General features: G+C 36.2%; 3 protein-coding genes across 6 annotated transcripts; 2 read left to right on the top strand and 1 right to left on the bottom strand.

The window, feature by feature from the left end:
- The first annotated feature begins 71 nt into the window (after positions 1–71).
- nusap1 (nucleolar and spindle associated protein 1) lies at positions 72–4,453 on the top strand. Its single transcript, XM_082153864.1, has 12 exons — positions 72–260; positions 442–507; positions 596–748; positions 844–1,033; positions 1,201–1,284; positions 1,462–1,574; positions 1,900–1,950; positions 2,446–2,609; positions 2,743–2,906; positions 2,995–3,117; positions 3,238–3,343; positions 3,891–4,453. The coding sequence occupies exons 1-12, from the start codon at positions 186–188 to the stop codon at positions 3,976–3,978; spliced, it is 1,377 nt and encodes a 458-aa protein (XP_082009990.1). The 5' UTR covers positions 72–185; the 3' UTR covers positions 3,979–4,453.
- ndufaf1 (NADH:ubiquinone oxidoreductase complex assembly factor 1) lies at positions 4,043–8,271 on the bottom strand. 4 transcript variants are annotated; one of them, XM_082153867.1, is made up of 5 exons: positions 8,087–8,271; positions 6,648–7,206; positions 5,445–5,630; positions 4,776–4,850; positions 4,043–4,624 (listed from the first exon to the last, which is right to left on the bottom strand). In XM_082153867.1, exons 2-5 carry the CDS (start codon positions 7,164–7,166, stop codon positions 4,484–4,486), a joined length of 921 nt encoding a protein of 306 aa, XP_082009993.1. In that variant the 5' UTR covers positions 7,167–7,206; positions 8,087–8,271; the 3' UTR covers positions 4,043–4,483. The 4 variants fall into 4 exon arrangements, with proteins under 4 accessions (XP_082009993.1, XP_082009992.1, XP_082009991.1 ...); XM_082153866.1 differs by lacking the exon at positions 8,087–8,271 and adding an exon at positions 8,046–8,073; XM_082153865.1 differs by lacking the exon at positions 8,087–8,271 and adding an exon at positions 7,839–8,012.
- Positions 8,272–8,302: 31 nt separating this feature from the next.
- rtf1 (RTF1 homolog, Paf1/RNA polymerase II complex component) lies at positions 8,303–22,254 on the top strand. Its single transcript, XM_082153863.1, has 18 exons — positions 8,303–8,460; positions 10,340–10,450; positions 13,404–13,554; positions 13,641–13,845; positions 15,669–15,786; positions 15,876–15,987; positions 16,277–16,418; positions 17,095–17,272; positions 17,434–17,516; positions 17,602–17,689; positions 17,916–18,023; positions 18,124–18,201; positions 18,298–18,419; positions 19,285–19,342; positions 19,446–19,523; positions 19,624–19,722; positions 19,807–19,921; positions 21,192–22,254. Exons 1-18 carry the CDS (start codon positions 8,377–8,379, stop codon positions 21,296–21,298), a joined length of 2,037 nt encoding a protein of 678 aa, XP_082009989.1. The 5' UTR covers positions 8,303–8,376; the 3' UTR covers positions 21,299–22,254.
- Positions 22,255–22,480: the final 226 nt, after the last annotated feature.

The following is a 22,480-nucleotide window of genomic DNA, read 5'->3' as shown; positions in this document are numbered from 1 at the left end:
TGGGTGTAGTGCAGCGTCGTCATGGGCTTCTCAACCAATCATGTAACGGAAAGGGCTGTTTTTGAAACACGGTTATTTCATTTTTCAAACGGCAAATCCCACACCTAAACAAACCGATCTGTATACCAGAGAGAGGGTCAACATTACGTTATATTTCTGCATTTGGCATTAAGATTATCCACAATATGGATTTGGACTCGCTTAAATATGCGGAATTGCAGCGCCTCGCTAAAGAAGTTGGAATGAAAGCGAATATGAAGGTAAATCGCGTTTACTAACGTTAAGTAGTGCTGTTTGCATGCCGCCAACCCATGTGTAGGCTACTAAATGATCTGCATTATATTCACACACATACATATATATATATATATTGGATTTTAACTCTTACTTTGTGGCTATATGTTTTCTATTTTCTAAATGCTTGGTTTTAATTGCTTTTAGGCTGAAAAACTATTGAAAGCTTTAAAAGAGCACTTTTCAAAACAACAACAGCATACATCGGAAAATGTGAGTAATATCTTTGTTTATTGTTACCCATAATCTGTTCGAAATGTGAAGATTTGTAATAACAGAAGCAGCACTGCATTATTTGCAGGGGAATGATGAAACGTTAGCCGACGCGCACGACGATGCTGTCCCGCCCGTTGACGCGCAAAGCGCGCACACGGCAACGTTTGTGACCGAGCGCCGAGGAAAAGGACGCACTGCCAAGAGAAAGATCAATGACTCCCCACCTGTCACTGCTCAGGTATACACGAGCATATGTACAAAACAGATATTTTATTCTAATTTATAAACGTTATGTAATTTTGTAATGAATTGTTTTTAATATGTAATATTTAGACTGAAGAAAAGCCGGCACAAGAGGAGAGCCGAGGGGGCTCCAAGAGAAGGAAGGTGTCCTCAGCCAAGAACACACAGACTCTGATTCCACCTGAAATCTCTACTAAAGAGGATACTGTGGAGAAAGCTCTAGAATCTGGGGAAACCAATCCAGACTCTGAAGATGCTTCTACAGAGCCAAGTGTGAAAGGTGAGGCTTGAAGAATTATACTCAATTTCATGTTACTCGTGGAGAGTAGATATTATCAATCATCCTTTTAATTACTATCTAATAGATAAGGGAGTTGAGGAGGTTATTTATTAGTTTGTGTTTGTACAGTGTATGCGGTGATGACTTTTAAAATGTATATCTCGCAGGTGCGGGGAGAAGAACCGTGGGTAAAATCCCCCGTCATGAAGGTCTGATGAAGAGGAGACCTACGCTGCGGCCAACAACTCCTAGTAATACAATCCGTCCAACTATATATGTGATGATAAAATATATTTTCCAGTTCCTGTAATATTCAAATGACAGTTTCTTGTTTAGATGACTTTTGCGTCTGAGCTCATTTAAGATTTGTTACCAAATATTCTGAGCTCTGCCCTTCAGTAATGCATTTGCAAATCTCCATTTCCCAGATTTCAAAAAACTCCATGAGGCTCATTTCAAAAAGTTGGAGTCCATCGATTCTTATGTGCAAAGGAAGAACAAACAAATGGAGGTGATCAGGAATTCAGTCAAGGAGCTGAAGGTAACAATTACCTTTTTTTTGTTAATTGAAATAAAGCTAAAATAAAATAGAAATATTGGATGAAAACTGAAATTAAATGAAAATGTAATAATTTTGCTTTGGCAACTTACTGAAAATATTTGAAATAAGTTTAAGTTGATGCACTAAAATCACAAACACATAAAGCTAAATATAAACATTAAAATATGCTTATTCAAAATACCGTATGAATTATAATAGTTAAAAAAAACACTAGTTTGAGCATTTTGGAGTTCACACTTTATTTTGAGTTCTAAGGGTTTTATTTATTAGTGGTTTATATATTTATTTATTTTTGTAATTTTAGACACTGTCAGAAAAGACGCTGAAGAAATCGGACGAGACAAAGGCTCAAACTGTAAGTCACCAAACAACTCCTGTCAGGATTCACTTTTTGAATTCGCACACATCCTGATCATAAATTTGTGTCAAATATTTTTAGATTAAATTGACACATGAAGACTTCAGATGCAAAAGCCTCTAAGTCCGTCAACAATAATTTTTTATATATATATTAACATTTTTATCAGGCTCCTATGTATAGGTTTCTACCCAAGTAGAAAATGTATATGCATTTCTGTCTGAATGGGCTGTGACTGGGATTTAGTGAGTTTGAAGTGAAAGTATTTGATGAACGTATACTATTAGCATTCACTCAATATTATTCTCTCATTTTTGACAGAGGTGGCTTTTAGAGACTTTTGCATCGGAGGTCTTCATATATCTTTTCTATGGAAAGAAATCTCACATCTTGTTGAATGACAGTTCAATTGTGTCTGAGTCAAACAAGTTTGTTATTTCTGGAAGAGGTTGACCTGAATCATAAGCAAGCTTTGGTATTGTTTCCCATTAGAAGGCGCCTTCTAGCCGAGCATCTCTCTTCAGTCCTGGAGTGCAGGAGAAGAAACCGGTGCCAGAAAGACGCAGGCTCACTCAGCAGACTGCCAGCAAGTCTGCATTGAAGGACAGCACCACCTTCAGGCCAACCGTCCTCACCACCAATAAAATCAATGTCAGGTAAATACATCAGTATGCTTTAATCCACTTACATTTATAATGATTTTAGTATTGAGATCAAGTTAAATATAGGTGCTAAAGCAAAGCATTGACAAAGTGACTTTTCACCTAACTGCTGCGTTTCTGTCTCTAGGTTCTCAAAGGCCACTCACGATAACGAATACAAGCGCTCTCTGGTAAAGACTCCAGCTCGTATGTCTCCTCTTGTCCCTCTCACCTCCACTCCGGGGAGAAAATCTGATGTTCATACCAAACCTGAACTTAATAAAAGTGTCAACACCATCAATAAAACACCTGGTATGGGTAATGCCATTGTGTTGCGCTAATCATTTTTATAACTGTGATTTTATGAAGCATTGGTTTCATTTGTGGTTGGTTTTTGCAGGAGTTACTCCGTTTGTTTTTAATGGGAACAACAGCATGTCAGTCACACCTGGTACCACCAACAAGAATAAATTTGACCTGAAGACCAGTCTCTCTCGTCCACTCACCTACAAACCACACAAAGGTTTGTCCACACTCAGACAAACATATAATGTAATGCCTGGGACTAATGTGTCAGGCACTCCTTTCTTGGAATTGAATCTTGTATCTGCTTGCTATTCATTGTCATCTTTAATTTCTGAAGGAAAACTGAAGGCTTTCGGAGCTGCACAGGAGAACACAGAACTTAATAAATCTCAGACTGTTCCTTCACACCAGAAAAACTATAAACAGCACCAAGTTCAAACCAGGTTAGATTCTTATTTTGGTTATGCATTGAGAGATGCAATACTGTTCAAAAGGTTGGGGTCATTACGATTTTTTTTTTTTACATTTAGCAAGGATGCATTAAATCGATCAAAAGTGACAGTAAAGACAGTTATAATCTTCTTTCTGTTTCTATATTTTTATATGCTGTTAATTCCAACATTTTATATATATAAAAATTCCAGAAATGTTTTCCCCCATGAAAACATTAAGCAGCAAAACTGTTTTCAACACTGATAGTAATAAGAAATGTTTTTTGAGCACCAACTCAGCATATTAGCATGATTTCTAAGGGATCATGTGCAAATTCAGCTTTGCCATCACAGGAGTAAATTACATTTTAAAATATAATAGAAAATAATTTTTAAATCTGTTTTTATATTGCATTTGGAGAACATGAGACTTCAAGAACTTTAAAAAAAAATCTCACCGACCCCACTTTAAACTGTAGCGTGCATTTAAATTTGATCCGTCTCATAGACTGAAATAACTTTATCTCACTGAATATGCTTTGCCTTTTTTAACCTTCAGAGAGGAGCGACGTGCCAAGCAGACAGTAGACCGAAAACAGAAGAAAGAGAATATGCTGGGTGCCAGACGAGGCCTGGTCATGGCCTAAATCCATTGTCTTTTCTGTTTTGCTATTTTAGACACTCAGTGTACTTTTGTCTGTTTTGTTCCAAACTTTTTTACTCTCCTGTAAACATGTTTATTAACATAGGTTAATGTGCGGCGAGGTTATCAAACAAAATCTTTAATTTCTTCAATCCATTTATAGATGAGGATTTTATATCTTAAACATTGTTTTTGATTTATGTGTGAAGAGATGCCCTGGTGAGTTGTATTTAGTATGAATGGTTACATTTGTACTGGGACAAAAACAGTAGTCACTTAAAACATTGGTCACACAAAATGTCTATTTGAACTTGAGCGATATTCATAAATTATCATTTTGTACTTCTTTGTCCTTCATGTGGTCATTTTTGTGTGTATATATGTGTATGTGTTAAAGATATCGGCCTGCAAAAAATACATCCAATGATTTTTTTTTTTTTACAAAGTTTTTATTAATAAAATGTTTGTTACGTTTGTTATCTGTGATTGCTGAATCCTCTTTAATCCAATTAGACCTCAGGGTTTCTCTTGTAAAGCTCATATGCAAACTCCTCTGTGTGGGCAAGGTCGTTACACAGACCAATGAAGTCGATCTCCAGCTGAAATGGACCGTCTGCTTTGTCCCCCAGTGTAAAACCAATACTCTTTACCTGAGAGCACACAAACAAGTTTTGAATCTGAGGTATGATGAATTTGCACCACAATACTTATAAATATATCATCAGAGGATACAGAAGGATAAATTATTAGATGCTCATTTCAATTACTAAGTAAACTATGAGGAAATAAAGTCATGCTGACCTTATCTAACCAGAGGACATGCTGGTTATCCTGTATTCTTCCCCGACTGGAAAGGAAAAACTTGGAGAATGGGATCTGTAAGATAGTGATGATTTTACAATTAAGCAGCAAGAGATCTGGACTGTTCAAAACCTACTGTTCAAAGGCTTGGGGCATAGTACGATTTTTTTTAAAGAAGTCTCATGCTCACCAAGGCATTTATTTGATCATAAATACAGTAAAAACAGTAATGTGACTTTTTCATTTATTTATTTTTTTATAAAAAAATTATTTGAATTAAATTTCTCATACCAGGACCAAGCTCTAATGAACTATATATAGACAGATGCCATGGGAACTATCAAAATATTACAATTTCTATTACGGTTTTCTATTTTTAGATATATATCACTGATATATTATCAGTTGAAAACAGTAAATATTTTTGTAGAAACAGTGGTACATTATTTTCAGGATTCTTAAACATTTATTTGAAAAGGAATTTTTGTAACAATGCAAGTCTTTACTGTCACTTTTGATCAATTTAATGTTTCCTTGATGAATAAAAGTATCTTACTGACCCAAAACTTTTAAATGTAGTGTAAAACAGATTAATTTAAATGCACTTTCATATGAACTGCAGATGAAGTGTCTCTAGATTTCCATTAATGTAAAATTCTTAAGACATGCCTTAACATCCTGCCAGTAGGGTCCCCCTCTAGTGTAGAGGAAGTAACTGTAGATGTCATCTCTCTGATGAGAAAAGAAGGTCTCAGCAGACACGTTTACCATCCACGGTCTTCCATCTCCCCGGATCCGCATATGTAAAGTGTTGAAACTTGACCAGTCATATGTTTTTTTTCTGTCAAATGAGGCCTGCAGCAGAGGGGAATATTATAAGGTCAAATAACATGTTATTTCCCCTTTACGGCTACATTTAAATCTATGTAAATGTATGCAAATAAACTCTAAAGCTGTGTTTCTAATTTCTAATGTTTTCTAATAACTTGCAACTCATGAATTATAGTGTTTCAATGTACTTTCATCATAAATTGTACAATTCTAAATTGAAAACACACCTATACAATACCGTTCAAATGTTTGGGGTCAATCAGACTTTTTTAAAAGAAATTAATACTTTTATTCAGCAAGGATGCATTATTAAATTGATCAAATGTGACAAAGACATTTATAATGTTTTAAAAGATTTCTATTTCAAATTAAAGCTGTTCTTTTGAATGCTCAATTCATCAAATAATCCTGCATTTTTTTTAATCAGGTTTTTTTTACAAAAATATTAAGCAGCACAACATTGTTTTCAACATTGATAATTATAATAATAAATGTTTCTGGAGCAGCAAATCAGCATATTAGAATGATTTCTGAAGGATCATGTGACACTGAAAACTGGAGTAATGATGCTGAAAATACAGCTTTGATCACAGCAATAAATTATATTTTAAATAATAAAACATTTATTTTAATATTTCACAATATTACTGTTTTCTTCATTTCTGATCAAATAGACGCAGCCTTGATGAGCATAAGAGACTTTACTTTATTTAAAAAATTTACTGACCCCAAACTTTTGAACGGTATTGTAAATCCAAGATTCTGTCTAAACCATGTTTTCATATCATTTGTGTCAGTTTAATGCACAACAGAAAATATCATTTTGAAAGGAACGAGTCATTATATTACAAATTCATTTAAACTTTTTCATCCTAGCTATTCTCATTAATAACTTTAATCCCCACTGAAAAAAGTCCTGTAGAAAGCTCAGTCTTTATTTATTATTAAACCAAGCAGACAGCAAGAAAAGAATTGAATAAGGCATCTGAAATGTGATGAATAAGTAATCAGATTATGGATCAGACAAAGAGATGTACTGACCAAAGGTTGTTTGGAGCGCAGAGTGCAATATCCACTGTATCGAGTCTCTCCATCACGAGGAGGCGTGGAGCATAAAGACCCGTACAGAAAACATGTGGTGTTGTTCTTTCCCAATTTGGTGTATGCCACACTATGGCCCCCAATCTCCTGATCAGATGACACGACCCACTGATCGAGACTCTCCGGCCCACGGAACTCCCACTGGACACGGGTCTGTTCCAGCATGTGCTCTAGTAATGGCCTTCCTTCTGGTCCAGTCCAGCGTTGGACAAACTCATCCTTCAACAATCCAATGTGCTTCTTGATACCCTCCACACCTTTGGAGAAATCAAAGTGTATCTTTTGCCAAGGCCAACGGGTGTCTGGGGGCTGACCCGGTCTGCGGTAATCTCGTTCAAAGACGCTCCTGGTGCTCAGTATAGCTGAGCATCCGAGCGTAGATGGAAAGAACAGTGGCTGCCTGTGAGTGACTCCATAAACTCCTGACAGAGCTTTTAATGCTTTCCTCGATACAGCCATTTGGTACGAGTAGCTCTTGTGACCAGATAAGTAGAATATGCTGAAAAAATTAAAACATCATACGTAATGAAAATTAAATGCCTTTTTATATTTACTGTCATATAACATACGGTTGATCTTCTGGATTCAAATGTTTTCACTTTTTAAATTGGGCTCTGGGGAACCCCAGGGGGTTGAACATGTAAAAATAAATTAAAAATTAAAAAGAATCAAATAAATAAATACATTAAAATAAATAAGTAAATAACTAGATACTAATTAGAGTAAAAATAAATAATACATTTTAGATTAAAATAATTAAGTAAATAATAAAATTGGGATTAAATTAAATGAGTAAAAAACAAAAAATTAGATTTAGATGCATAATACGCAGTACTATAGTGGGTAAAAAAAACTTGATTGATACAAGATATTTTCCAATTAATATTTTAAATTGGTGTGGTACACATGGTATGTCCATTTGAATTAGCTTAAATTGGGTCTTTATACATGAAAATATACGGCTGCCCTTTAAATTTTAGCATGATCATGCATGATAAATGGGGGTCCGTGGAATCTAAAAGATTGAAAACCCCTAGAGATCCACAGTCCACAGTAGTACAATAACATGTAAAAAGCCCCTGAAAATCTTACAGTCATCTCTCTTTTTTTCTTTTCTTTGCAAACACTTACACGTTCACTTGACTGTAATGATCAATGGGACTGGATGACATTCAGAAGTCATACATGAAAAAGCCACTGCGTGATTGAATGTTAATGACAGTTATTACATGTTGCAGCTATGCTACAAACACTGAGGGTGACCACATTTATCATATCTAAAACATAATAAAATAATAAACGTAAAATATGTCTCGAAAAGCAATTAATTTGTATTACTCATTTGTGCCATTGCAGTCCGTCATATAATCTGTCCTTACCTGAAACAAGCAAACGTGCTTATGGTCCTACCGACACCAAATATCTCTCGCAGGTGATTCCCACCCACATCACATTTAGTGATTAACAAATAATATTATAATTTAGGCTAAATAAATGTAGACATATTATGTACAATTAACAAATACAGCACATCTCGGACCCTGTGTATGTCGTCTCTGGTTTTTGGAGTGACGTGTGCGCATGCGTAGTACAGCTCTAGCGCCTTTGTGTGGAGGAGCGCGGCGCTGCTGTTTAAACACACACACACAGGGGAGCCAGGCAGCTAACCATGGTGAATGTAAAGAAACGGAAAGGTCGGGTCGTGATTGACTCTGACTCGGAGGATAGTGCAAGCGATGATAATTTGGATCAGGTAGGAATATCATTCACGTGAATGTGATCCAAAAACCTCGCTGTTTACCGATCTCTAAGGCATTAAGGTGTCAGAACTGTATGTGTGTGTTGAAGTCCCATGCTAAGTGATGTAGGAAAGCTAGCTGGTTAGCAGGGGCCTATATGGTGCCGTCGTGTTGGTTTTAAGACAGTAACACCTGAAATTTTGATATTTTACGTGCTTTTTATTGTCGCCTGCAGCACGCGGCTATTGAGGCTTTACAAAAGTAGCCGCGTGCATTAGAACCTTTTCTGTTTAATGACGTCACAGCGCCGCGGCTAAACTTCTATTTCGGTTGTAGCCGTAGAAATATGACAAGAGACTAGAGCGGACAGACTCTTCTCATATAGTTATGAAAGCAGTTTCTGATTGGACAGTTGAAAGTCACTAGATTCATAAAAATAAGAATATGGAGACCTATTCATTCAAGTAAAGTTTAAATGTAAATACAAGTCATAAATGTAATTTATGATGTGCTTAACTGCTAGTAATGGTCATTTGAAAATATTTTTTATAAAACTTAAAATTGGAAAAGTTATTTACAGGTTTAAAGTTTAAAATGTAAAAAAAAAATTGCTTAATTTAATGGTGATTATTTCTAGAAATATTCTGTTTTAGATTAATAATCCAAAATAGCAAAAATAAGTAATGAAACAATTCATTTGCTTTTGGCAAGGTTTTCAATCTTTTAGGTATCTTTTATATATATATATATATATATATATATGTCCACCCTTGTGTGAGGGACCCCCAGCCTAAAATTTAAAAGGCATCTATATAGTTGCTTGTAAGACTTAATGTATATACAGTGAAAAGAAATATTATAAATGTGTCTAAAATATTTAGTTTATTTTAAGTTGCATTACTTTTTTTCTACTAACTAGTACTGTACTGTTATTATTTATTTAAATATTTTTTTCAATTTGTTTAGTTAATTTTAATTTAATTGTTTTTAGTTTTATTCTAATTTTAATTTATTTTAATTTAATTACTTAAATAATTTAATCGTATTATATATTTGTAAAAAATGTTACCGTTACAAATTTACACGGATGCCTTAGGTCTGTGTCCCCAGACCCCAGTTTGAAAATCCTTGCTTAGCGAACACATGAATTTGAACCATGATATGCCCCCTATAGGCAGTACTCCATACTACACTGCATGTCAACCTGTGCACTTGTTTTCATTTCGATGTTGTTGACAAATTTCAGAGCTAGCCAGCTAGCAGCTAAACAGAGCTCAACACAAACACTAACAGCAGTGTGATTACTGACACTATATTACTATACATATTATACATATATATATTTTTTGTGTTGCATGTATGTGCTATGCTGAAATTAATTAATACTGACAGATTAATTGAGTACAATAACATAATTATGTTCAAATGCAGGTCATATTTGGACTGAAAACCCCATGTTTAGTGGAGTTTGATATCTGTCTGTGCTTTGAAATGATTAGACCCTGTTCAGCCATATAGTGTTTGTTAGAGCATTGGGAGTGTTGGGTTATAACTATCCCAAATCCCTCTGTTATGTGTTTTTGTACTTCAGGATTAAATGAGCAGACACCCTGACAGGCAATCTTATAGATCACTCACTATTTGGGTTCATTAAACTTTTTTCTGCTTTAAAACTAGCATTCATAAATAGCATATGTAGCATTATTTCTGCTGCCACACCTTCCCTGCAGGCTTCAAACATAAAGTAGAATTTTGTGGACATTATGACAGCCTGCACGTTTTCTTTTGGTTTTCAATGAACAAAAAAATGGGGATTCACCTTCTTTCTTCACCAAGTACAAGGAATTTCCCTTGGGAAAATCCTAGCTGTCAATCTTCCTCTGCTTTTTGCAGGAGCTGCTGTCTCTTGCCAAGAGAAAGCGTGTGGATTCTGATGAACAGGAAGAGCCTGTTAGTAAACCTGCCGCCTCCACGGACTCAGAGACATCAGACAGTGATGATGAGGTATGGAGCTTTTCAGTTACTAAAGGTTGGTGCTGACTTTTTTGGATATTCAGGCTTTTTCCTGGGTCAAAAATGGTCTTTGATGGACGCGGTCATCCACACACACAGTTCAAAGTACCCTACCTATGTGAACTGTGAGCCCAGCACTGATAATAAATCCAAAAAACAGTTTGTAAAATTAATCTATCCAATTTATTATTGAAAAATTACTCTATCATTATTGTATGGTCCAAAGGAGAAATGTTAAGGCAATAAATTAAGATAGTCGATATAACGATATCAGCATACAGTATGTTGAGGTAGATTCAGCTCTTAGAATTAATGTGGCGTAAATGTAGCAGAGAAGCCAAAAGCTCAGTCAGTTTTTGCTTTCACTTTCAGTGAATATTTGACTGTGGTTTGAGAGTCCTTCACCGGCATAACTCTCATGCACAGTTGTGATATCCACAAGCTCAACTTTTGGGTGAAATACTTCTATGCAACATGACATTTTTTTCTTTATCACCAACTCCCTCTGTGCTTGAAATATGTTAGACAATAATAAAACCCTCAATAATAAAACGTATTATTAAACAAATGAGCAAATAAATAAGTAAATTGATCCAATAGTAAACTATAACACCCCCCACCCGCCACACTTGATAATATAGCTGATGTAATTTCCACGTAGCAGGAACCAAGCAAATTACCATCACAGTTTTATTGTAGTCGTTACTGCAAGTAAAAGTTCAGGATGTCTGCCAAATCAGTATCATACAGTGAGAATACACTTTTAATCATAATGTGCATGTTTCATTTTATTTATTTATTTTTCATTCTGAAGTCAAAACTAATTTGATCAAAAATGTCATAAATCGATCGTCCAGTGAAATGAGACTTCTGACTTCTCTCTGGTGACGCATGCTGGGCTTAAACCTGCCCTATTCTTACAATCAACTGCAAGTGTGCATTCAGATCTGTCTCCATCCAAACAACAACCGAGGACTTGAACCTACTCACTCATTTATTTATTGCTTTAATAATTAATTTCACTCAGTTGTACGTTATAAGACAGAATAAAAAATCTGCTGCTACATTTCCATTCTGTTTAATATACTGTTCTGGTCTTATTCTGAGTGGTTTATTTCGTAAGGGTTAATGCCCTTCGAGGTGTCCATTGTCAGGTATTAATGGACGACGGCGAGGCCTGAACCGTTGCCTCCGCCGAAGTCCATTAATACCTGACAATGGACACCTCGAAGGGCATTAACCCGCTTATACCATGGTCACTTGCCAAATAACACATTTTTAAAACATTAGTTTATATTTTAATTAGTTTTACAATCGAAATCTAAAGTTTTTACAAACAATAACTTGGTATTTAGCAACCGGAGATATTTATAGTCCGCTCAGCTCGTAGAACCCTTCAGTTTACTGCCTGTTGCTATGGTTACTCACTGCTTATGTAGCCAGCGCATTTATTTATTAATTTCGAACGGTAAACAGTCAGTTTCACCTGAACTCCTTTACTAGGTGTCCTCTATCACTTTTTAATGGACACCCTGCAGCCAATCAGAATCGAGTATTCATCCAGCCCAAGGTATAATGCATGTTATTCCACAGAAAATAATGTTAACCAATAGACAAATATTAGTTTTGGTGTTGTTTTAAGGTGTTGCTACTGTTGTAGCAAATCTTTCTGGTAGTTAATTTAATAATGTTATAAGGTTTCAAAAGGAAATAACGATAGATTTGAAAAAATTTCCACAACTTCCACAACCAATAAGGTAGCCTGGGAAAACCCAGACAACTTCCGGCAAATTTAGATTTGCTCTGCAAGTAGTCTGGCAAAGAGCCCATTCAAGCCCATTTCTAATCCGTCGAAATCGCGGCACCAATCAGAAACGTTGGGGCGGGCTTTACACGATGACGATCGCTCTGATTGGTTTTAGGTCTATCCAATTGTGCCCAGAGGCATTTGAGCGACGTCCGTTGGTGAAGCGCAGCAACTTTTAAATGCAGTATTATATTAAAATTTCAAACACATGAGGACAGCCTCCATGAAAGACCCACTGGCAGATGAACGTGCTGCTACATTTCTCTCCGAAACGGTAGGAAATGAAATTAGATTTAATAGAGGATTTTAACTGTGACAAGATGATTGACAGGGCAGTTTACGTGACAGGACGCACGCGACAGATCCGTCCGATAAAGATGACGAAGTAGTATGTCCCAAAGCTTGCCTACTTTTTTGCTACACATTCAAAAGTAAATACCTTTTCTTCACAAAAAGAGTACATACTTTTATGGCGTAGTGTAACTTAGGCGAATTGGGATATGGCTTTACACGATGACGATCGCGATCGCTCTGATTGGTTTTAGGTCTATCCAATTGTGCCCAGAGGCATTTGAGCGACGTCCGTTGGTGACGCCCTTTGGAAATGAGTTATTAATGGAGCTTTGCCAGACCATAACTCAGTTACTACTGAGAATGGTCTGGTTTTAACCAGGCTACCAATAAGGTGAACTTGTTCCACAACCTGAGGTTAAAATCACATCTCAATCTTACTGTTTTATTTTTCTCATTGATTACCATTTCATGTAGACTTTCAATGCAAATCAGAAGCTAGTGTAATGAGAAAGCAAATTTTTTTCAAGCGTATGCACTGCAGTAAGGTTGCAGAAATCTGTAGGTTTTAATGGTTATTTAAATCTACTAACAGCAAAAAAAGGTGTAGTTGTCATTTTAAGTCTTGATCATTTCGATGGCAAAATATACAGTGACATTTGAAGCGTACTACAATACTAAATACATTGAATCAGTTGTGTCTTATGTCTGATTAGGCGACTGAAGGCTGTTAAGTATTTGAAATACTTTTGAAAATATCCTGGGTCTGAAAGAAATCCTCAGTATCCATGTCAAAAGTTGATTGTAAATTAAACTCCTTATCGATGTGTTCTGTTGATCTATTAGTGGACTGTTGGAGGCACTAAAACCAAAAAGAAGGGGAAACCTAGCAAAGGGCCTGAAAAGAAGAACACAGTCAAGAAAAGAAAGGGCAAGGCGGCTTCATCCGGCAGCTCAAATGGAGACAGCTCAGCAGAGAGTTCGGCTCCAGAGGAGGGTAAGGCAGCCGTTTGGATTCTGTAATGCTGTTTTCTGGAAAAGTACATTTCAAAAGGTGTTTATCCCTGCTTTACGTTTCATAAGGTGAGGTGTCAGACTCCGACAGTAACAGCTCATCCTCCAGCTCAGATTCTGACTCGTCATCAGAGGATGATGTTTTCCGGGATGGTTATGGAGATGATCTAATGGGGGATGAGGAGGACCGGGCCCGTTTGGAGCAGATGACGGAAAAGGAGAGAGAACAGGAGCTGTTTAACCGTATAGAGAAGAGAGAAGTCCTCAAGAGGAGGTGAGAGGAGTTTCAAAGCTCAGATCTGAGCAGCCAAAGTCTGATTTAGTCGTAAAGACGGAACTGCGAAAATAGCTTTAATTACATGGTTTTTAGGAATCACAACGGGCTAATAAAAAGAGCATTAAAGTACTGCAATATTCTCAATGCTGTATTTAGTGTTATTTTAGTATTAATTGTTTGCTATTACAGTATTTGTCATTTTAGTTTAGGCTTTAGTATTTTTTTTAAAAGTGCCCCTATTATACTTTTTCAGACATTACCTTTCATGCATTGTTTAACATAGCTTTTTGTGAGTGTGAAAGGTCTTAAAAGTTTCAAAGATCAAAGTGCACGACAAATAAAGTTATTATCTCCTAAAATAAAGAATCTGAACTTGGATTCTGAAATGTCAAAATGAGCCATCATACGTTTGCATAATGGCAGCCTATGGTTTTCATTGGCTGCCTGTGAATGATGTCTACTTTGACCCGGCCTCAATCACTAGTTGTGGCTGAGGCCTGGAAGAGTTTGGTTTATGTTGTCAACATGTCAAGAAGACACTGATTTCTGTGCTGTGAGTGCGAGTCCGCTTTGCATGCACTTCAAAAGGATGAAGACTCACACTAGAATTGATAGGAAAAAAACAACACCATTGTTACTATTCGTGTCACTGTTTATCAGATGCTGAGGAAGCTTTCGGAGCTAAAATTCAGATATGGTAATAGGCCTTTTGTTTTCGACACTGTGTAAGCGGTAGACCAATCACAACAGACTGGGCCATCTGGCCGATTTCAGACTCTTTGAGAAATAAGGGGATATGCAATGTATATTATAAGAAAAGTTTGTGTTTTTTTACCTTGGATGCATGTAAATCTATTGTTTTACTATTGTTTAAATCTATTGTAGCACTTTAAATATTTTTATATAGCTTTAATTTATTTTTTGTTTTATGCCCGGTACACATTGTATGATTTTGGGCTTTCCCAGACAAAAGATGACCAATCGTGGCGATTTCTGTGGTCGTGACTCCTAAACGGTGGTCCTACGTCGTACAGTGAGAGAGGTTCAAAGACGGCCGTTGTCACGGTCTCGCGAACAAAGATAGCCTGTGATAATTTTCTGACAGTGTCAGAAATTTTAATTGATCATCTCTGTGTGTTTGCTGCTATGACCTACGTCTACTGACTAGCCAATAAAATTGCGCGACATGGAGCTAAAACTTAAAACTACTTGCCTCAAGCTCCATTTACAAAATTTGCATGCCAAGTTGGCCTCTTTTCCCTAGCCATGACCGCTTCCATATTCTCCTCTTTCGCTTCCTTCTCTTTTTTTAGCACACATGAAAACCACAATTGCCAAGTTATCTTGCTCTATTTGTTTGCCATTAGCGCATGCTGATGATGTTTTATTCTTCTATACTAACTTGCGCCGTAGCCTACGATTTAATAGGTGTCATCATTGTACAGTCTACAAACATGTCGTACCCAAGTTTATTAGATCCATGTTGTACAGTCTGATTTGTAATGATCTTATATGTGATTGCCAAAATGGCACAGTCATTTTAGTCCTGAAAGGTATTTCAGTTAGTTTCCATTTTTCATTTGTTTAAGTATTTTATTTCAACTTTATTTGAATTATCGGAAAAAAATACATTAGCTAATGCATTAGATGTCAATTACTGAATTGTTTTTAATAGTTTTAATTTATTTATAATAACAACACTGGTTGTATTGTGCAGAAATAAATGTAATCTTGCCGTGAATGAAGTCAGAATTGACTTTTCAAATAATTTCGGAAGAAATGGTTCTTCTTATCAATAAGTGTTTATTTCTTCCAATAAGGTTTGAGATAAAGCAGAAACTGAAGACAGCGAAGAAGAAGGAAAAGGAAGAAAAGAAGAAGAAACAGGAGGAGGAGCAAGAGAAGAGAAAACTGACTCAGGTCCCAGATACTCAGGTGGTAAGTAAACTGTATAGCCAACAAGCCTTTTCTAAAATAGGAATGCAAATGTGGTTTTACACTCGTGTTTCCTCTCTCTATTAATGCAGGTAATGTCCCACAACAAAGAGAGGCGGATCAAGAGAGATGAGAAGCTGGACAAGAAGTCACAGGCCATGGAAGAGCTGAAAGCAGAAAGAGAGAAGAGGAAAAACAGAACTGGTACCTTTCTTATCATTTTCTCGTCGTTAATCAGAAGATATTGAATAGACAGAATTTCAAATAGGAATTAATTATTAAAAATCCAAAATAACCCTATTTACTCAGATTATAACTGGATGCCACTTACATGCAGGGTGATCGAACTACAATGTAGCATATTTTTAAAACATTTATTTTATTAAGCTTTTTTAAAAGCAAAACAATAAGTAGTATATCTTATATTGTGCAGAAAATTAGCATTCTGTAGCCAGTCATGCCAGTATCTGATCTATAACTATTAACCTTTCAGCTGAGCTCCTTTCCAAAAGGCAGCCGCTGAAGACAAGTGAGGTCTACTCAGATGATGAAGAGGAGGAGGAAGATGATGATGACAAGTCCTCAGTAAAGAGTGACCGCAGCTCAAGGTCTTCATCTTTTGATGAAGAGGAGGAGTAAGTGTTAGACGATTTGCCTTCTTTACATTAACCTTCTTAGTCTGAAACAACAATTTGGATTAAATGTTACATTATCAGTTAAAAATGAAATAAAATTACATGATAATTAAATTTTTTTACTTGGACATACACTATCATTCAAAAGTTTGAGGTCAGTAAGATAAAAAAAAAAAAGATAAAAAAAAGTGTATTATTATTACAATTTAAAATAACTGTTTTCTATTTTAATATATTTTAAAATGTAATTTATTCCTTTGATTGCTAAACAGAATTTTCTGCATATTCTTATCAATGTTGTTATACATTTTTTTCAGGAATCTTTGATAAATAGAAAGTTCAAAAGAACAGCATTTATTTGAAATATAAATCTTTTGTAACATCATACATATTTTTTTTTGTCACTTTTGATCAATTTAATGCAATAAAGGTATTAACTTCTTCAAAACTAAAATTTTACAGACCCCAAACTTTTAATTTAGTGTATGTATACATTATGTAAATTGATGTATAGATTTTATAATTTATATACAGTACTTCTAGAATTTAAGTTTATAGATTTATAAAACAGTATTGGAATTTTTCTTTTATTTATTTATTTATTTATTTTTAAATGGTGTGACAGTTGTGTCCCTTTGTAATAAGCATGTTTATCAACTGTGCTCCTGTATTTCAGGAAAGAGGAGGCTCCGCCCAAGTCCCAGCCAGTGTCATTACCAGACGAGCTGAATCGGATCCGACTGTCCCGGCACAAACTGGAGCGCTGGTGTCACATGCCGTTCTTTGCTAAAACTGTTACTGGTTGTTTTGTTCGAATTGGCATTGGAAACAGCAGCAGCAAGCCTGTTTATCGGGTCAGTGAAGAATTTTTACCGTTTCTCATCCATTCACGTAATAAACATCTTTCAGCTTTTGTGATACCACAAACTACTGCAACCTGAAAACACACATTTTAAGATATCACATGGAATATACAGAGTTGTAAATGGACAGTTTCTGAAATGAAATCCTGTAGGTGGCTGAAATCACTGATGTTGTGGAGACGGCTAAAGTTTATCAGCTGGGGTCCACACGAACGAACAAAGGCCTTCAGCTCCGGTACGTTTGCACAGGAAAACCGGTTATATGTGCGTTCATCTCTTTGTCATCCATGACTTGTGTAATGTGTATTGCATGTTTGCAGACATGGAAATGACATGCGCGTCTTCAGACTTGAGTTTGTGTCCAATCAGGAGTTCACTGAAAGCGAATTCATGAAATGGAGAGAGGCGGTGAGTTTTAAATATGGAATGTTCATTAAAAAAACTTAGAAGTATGTATTCTTTTTTTCCCTTTTGTCTCATTTGTACTTAGACTTTTATTTACTGTCTTAAGCAAATTTATTATGGAAACTAAATTTTAATTTTAGTTGAATTTTTGGTTAATTGTAGAAGTGCTGTCACACTGTAGCATTATGGGATGTGCATATCCAGTAGTAACCTTGTTGCTGCCCCATAGATGATGTCAGCAGGAATGCAGTTTCCTACTCTAGATGAGATCTCCAAAAAAGAGCAGTCCATCAAGGAGGCGGTCAACTACAAATTTAATGACAAAGACATTGAGGATGTACGTCCCACTGATGTCATTTCCTGTTGTCCTTAATACAGGATATTCTGACGGTTATCAACTTAATGATTGTATTAATGTGAAATATTTTGAATGACAGATTGTCAAAGAGAAGGACAGATTCCGGAAGGCACCATCAAACTACGCCATGAAGAAAACTCAACTTTTCAAAGAGAAGGTTGTAATGATTAGATGTACTACCAATAGATATGCCCTTGTGTCGTTTAAGTGCCTACTTGTTCTCATGCTAATCATGCATAACTTGTGTGTACAGGCCATGGCTGAGGAGAGTGGGGATGGAGAAAAGGCGAAAGTACTGCAAGATCAGTTGAATGAGCTGGAGGAGAGGGCAGAAGCACTTGACCGACAGAGAACCAAAAATATCTCTGCTATCAGGTCAGAAACGCACATTCAATACTACTATTACTCAAGTCAACCACTCAGTAGTTTGGGGTTTGTAAGATGTTTTTGAAAGAAGTCTCTCATGCTCAAGTTAGCCAATCAAGTTATTTGATAAAAAAATACAGTAAAAACAATAATGATGTGAAATATTACAATTAGTGCTGTCAAATCAAGTAATCGTGATTTAATTAATTCTAAAATAAAATTAATTCTAATATATTTGTGTAAATATTATCATATTTCTATATATATTATGTGTGCGTGCGTGTGTGTGTATATTTTGGAACCGATTAATCGCGATTACTTGATTTGACAGCACTAATTACAATTTAAAATAACTTTTCTATTTTAATATATTTTAAAATGTAATTTATTTCTGTGATGGCAAAGCTGAATTTTTAGTATCATTACTCCAGTCTCCAGTCCAGGATTCTTTGAATGGAAAGATCAAAGCAACAGCATTTATTTATAAATGAAGAACTTATAAATGTCTTTACGGTCACTTTTGATAAATTTAATGCAGGGTTTCTCAAACTCGGTCCTGGAAGGCCACTGTCCTGCACAGTTTAGCTCCAACCCTGATCAAACACACCTAGCTGTGAGTTTCTAATGATCCTGAAGACATTGATTAGCTTGCTCAGGTGTGTTTGATCAGGGTTGGAGCTAAACTGTGCAGGACAGTGGCCCTCCAGGACCGAGTTTGAGAAACCCTGATTTAATGCATTCTTGCTGAATAAAAGTTTTTAAAAATCTTACTCATCCCAAACTTTTGAACAGTAGTGTACAGTACACACACACACAAACCCTCTAACCCCTCCTCTTCATAATAATTTTTCTTGTTTTTTTTCTTCTTTTCTAGCTATATCAACCAGAGGAATCGGAGTTGGAATATTGTGGAGTCTGAGAAGGCATTGGTGGTAGGTGTTCCCGTCAGGATTGATTGATTGATTGATTTATTTATTTAGCTGTTTCTCTCCTAAAGAATATTCTAGAATCTAAAATGTCTTGGTTGTGTTTCAGGCAGAGGGTCAGAACGCGAAGAACCAGCAGATGGATCCATTCACCAGACGGCAGTGTAAACCGACTATGGTGTCCAATGTGAGGCATCTTTCTGTCAGCTTTTCTGTTCTACTTTTCCTTTATTCTCATCCTTTTTTGATCATTTAAAAAAACTGAATTTTCTGTATTTTTTTTAAAGGCAAGAGATCCCTCAGTGCACGCCGCTATTTTGGCTCATCTTAACCAGAAATACGGTTCAGGCTCAGGCCAAGACAACAGCCAGCAGGCTAATAAACAGGTAACACACTCTCACAAACAAGCCCACTGCAGCATGAGCCTGTTCTGACCCAGAATTCACTTGTTCAACTTGTTTATTATGCAGGGCCAGGCTAGCCAGAAAGACAAAGACATTACCAAGCAAAACAGTGACCTCTCAGAGGACCTTTTCAAAGTTCACGACTTTGATGTCAAAATTGATCTACAGGTTCCTAATGCTGGTAAGTGCCTCAGGCCATTCAAAGTCACTTAAATCACCTTTCTTCACCATTCTGATGCTCAGTTTGAACTTCAGCAGGTCGTCTTGACCATGTCAAGAATCCGGCCAATTGGAATCCGATCATATTTAGCAAGTGTGAATGGCAAAAAATCTAATGATTCTAATGAAAATCACATTTTTTACGCATTCGTTTTGATTTGCATTCAAATGTGGTTTGAAATTGCATTACTGGTTTATGTGACTTTCTCACACCACGTGAAACATAAGCATGTCAGATTGTTATAGAAGACATGCTGAAAGTCACTGTTTTGAAACCAGTGGAGACAACGGCCCAGAATAAAGCCACGCATGCCAGCCTCCCACGTTTCTGCCGCTGCCTCAGAAGACGCAGTAGTCCAGCGCGGCGGCTATTGTCATGTTGTAAATAAGATAACGTTGCTGCTACTGTTGTTGTTGTTTTTGGCGTATGCCTTTTAACGCAACGTCATTGCCATAGAAACCAATGCAGATATTCTGGAAAACGAAAGAGCACCTCGGGACACACAAATCAGATGCAAACAGTTGCCATACACAGTGTGGACAGTCAATAATTTAGATTATATTCTAATCGTATTCACAAATAATTGGATTTGGACTGACAGTGTGAATATAGCCTAAATGCATTGAGCCATGTGATTGGCTGATTAGATATTTGCATTAACGAGCAGTTGAACAGGTCTACTAATAAAGTGTTTGGGGGAAAAATTGTGTGTGTGTGTAAGACCTTTATAATGTTAAAATATTATTATTTGAAATAAATGCTGTTCTTTTAAACTTAGAAAGTTAACTAAGAATCCTGAAACAATATTTATCACACTTTCCACAAATATATTAAGCAACACAACTGTTTTCAACATTGATAATAATTAGAAATGTTTCTTGAGCAGCAAATCATCATTTTAGAATGATTTCTGAAGGATCGTGTGACACTGAAGACTGGAGTAATGGTGCTGAAAATTCAGCTTGGTCATCACAGGAATAAATAAAAAGTTCAACTTTATTAAAACGGATATTTTAAATTGTAATAATATTTCACAATATCAGTATTTTACTGTATTTTAATCAAATAAATTCATCCTTAGAGAGCAAGACTTCTTTAAAAAGCATTAAAGAATCTTACCGATCCCAAACTTTGGAATGGTAGTGTATATGAATCTGATCCTATGATGTGGTATCTTCAATTGTATTGTTTATTATTATATTAATTTATTATTTATTTTAATCATCAACAGAATCAAAGTCTTTGTCGGTGAGTTCGAATGCATTGCCTGTTAAAGATGGGGCGCCACGCCGATCTCTCAACCTGGAGGACTACAAGAAGAGACGAGGACTCATCTGACCTACGTTTTTATCCACCCCTGCATGATTGGACACCTGTTCCAGGGGGTCTAAAGCTGCGGCCACCCCTGTGTGTGTGAGTGTGTTTGGAAAAGTGTGTGTGTGTGTGTGTGTGTGAGAGAAAGAGCGTGTATGATAAAGAGAAAGAAAAAGTGTGTACCTTTAAGGCTGAGCGTGTCAGAAACCGTATGAGTGTGTATGTAAATGTTTCACCTGTTTGTAAGAGGAAATATTCATGAATAATGAAAACTTTCAGGTCTTTTCCTGCAAAGGGTCACTTTTTGAGAGCTGAAAATTTCTCTGCATTATTTACGGCGTGTGCCGGCGTGAGAACAGAAATGCATTACCTCTGATTCTCCTTTTCTTACCAATGTATGCAGCTTATTTTCACCCTCTCAGACCCTCACAGAAACGACCCTTTTATATCCAAGCTTGTGAATGACTATCTCCAAGGACACTATTAAAAAAAGATGACACAAATCTTGGGTTTTTTTGAAAGTTTTTTTTTTACTTGTCAATGATGTGATTGGGTCTGCCTTGTTCCTCTTGAAAACTCTCGAAAGCTTTTCTTCACCCCAACCCATGTGTAATGGGGTTGTTAGAACAGCCCTGCTTAACTCCGCTTTCTGGTTTAAAGGCTGAGGGGCCGACCAATCAGAGGGGGAGTTAGACAATGTCATCACACTCCCTAAAGATAAACGTTTGTTTCATGTAAGACAATGATCAAAATAAACGTGTCTGCCATGGGCAAGAAAACATTGAGAATTGATGTATCTTTTTTGTTTTTACTGCTCCTTTTAAACCACATCCCTCTGTCTCCCTCAGAGCTGATGTAAGTGTTATTGATCATTAATTATTGATGAAGTCTTTTAGTCAGTTCTCGTATAGTTGTGGCATGCCTTGTAAATAAGCGATCTTGCGTGAGCGCTGCTGAATAAAGGAGGAGCTGTTTCATAATCCCTGTGTTTGTGTTTTTACTGTTCTTGCTCGTGTTTGTACTGAGGTTTGAAGAGAAAATTGCAATTTCAAATTCCAAAGCAGTAAAAATTTAAATACATTATATATATTCACTTAATATCACAATTTGGTGAAAATAAGGGTGGATTTTAAATTGTGAAATAATATGATATCCATGTTCACAAAATATGATTTAATGGGGCCATGAAAAATTACTGCATGGTAA

Source organism: Leuciscus leuciscus, assembly GCF_965113295.1.
Source record: "Leuciscus leuciscus genome assembly, chromosome: 22".
Lineage (NCBI taxonomy): Eukaryota > Metazoa > Chordata > Actinopteri > Cypriniformes > Leuciscidae > Leuciscus > Leuciscus leuciscus.
The sequence above is the reverse complement of the archived record's forward strand: the minus strand, read 5'-3'. Positions and strand labels throughout refer to the sequence as shown.

Bases quoted from the DNA above. Each gene is read 5' to 3' on its own strand.
- nusap1 (XM_082153864.1), top strand. From the start codon at position 186: ATGGATTTGGACTCGCTTAAATATGCGGAATTGCAGCGCCTCGCTAAA. The intron at 1,034-1,200 runs GTGAGGCTTGAA...TATATCTCGCAG, and splicing joins TACAGAGCCAAGTGTGAAAG to GTGCGGGGAGAAGAACCGTG. The intron at 1,951-2,445 runs GTAAGTCACCAA...GTTTCCCATTAG, and splicing joins ACGAGACAAAGGCTCAAACT to AAGGCGCCTTCTAGCCGAGC.
- ndufaf1 (XM_082153865.1), bottom strand. From the start codon at position 7,879: ATGTCATCCAGTCCCATTGATCATTACAGTCAAGTGAACGT. The intron at 5,631-6,647 runs GTCAGTACATCT...CCTCTGCTGCAG, and splicing joins TGCGCTCCAAACAACCTTTG to GCCTCATTTGACAGAAAAAA. The intron at 4,625-4,775 runs GTCAGCATGACT...GTGTGCTCTCAG, and splicing joins ATGTCCTCTGGTTAGATAAG to GTAAAGAGTATTGGTTTTAC.
- rtf1 (XM_082153863.1), top strand. From the start codon at position 8,377: ATGGTGAATGTAAAGAAACGGAAAGGTCGGGTCGTGATTGACTCTGAC. The intron at 8,461-10,339 runs GTAGGAATATCA...TGCTTTTTGCAG, and splicing joins GCGATGATAATTTGGATCAG to GAGCTGCTGTCTCTTGCCAA. The intron at 15,988-16,276 runs GTACCTTTCTTA...TTAACCTTTCAG, and splicing joins GAAGAGGAAAAACAGAACTG to CTGAGCTCCTTTCCAAAAGG.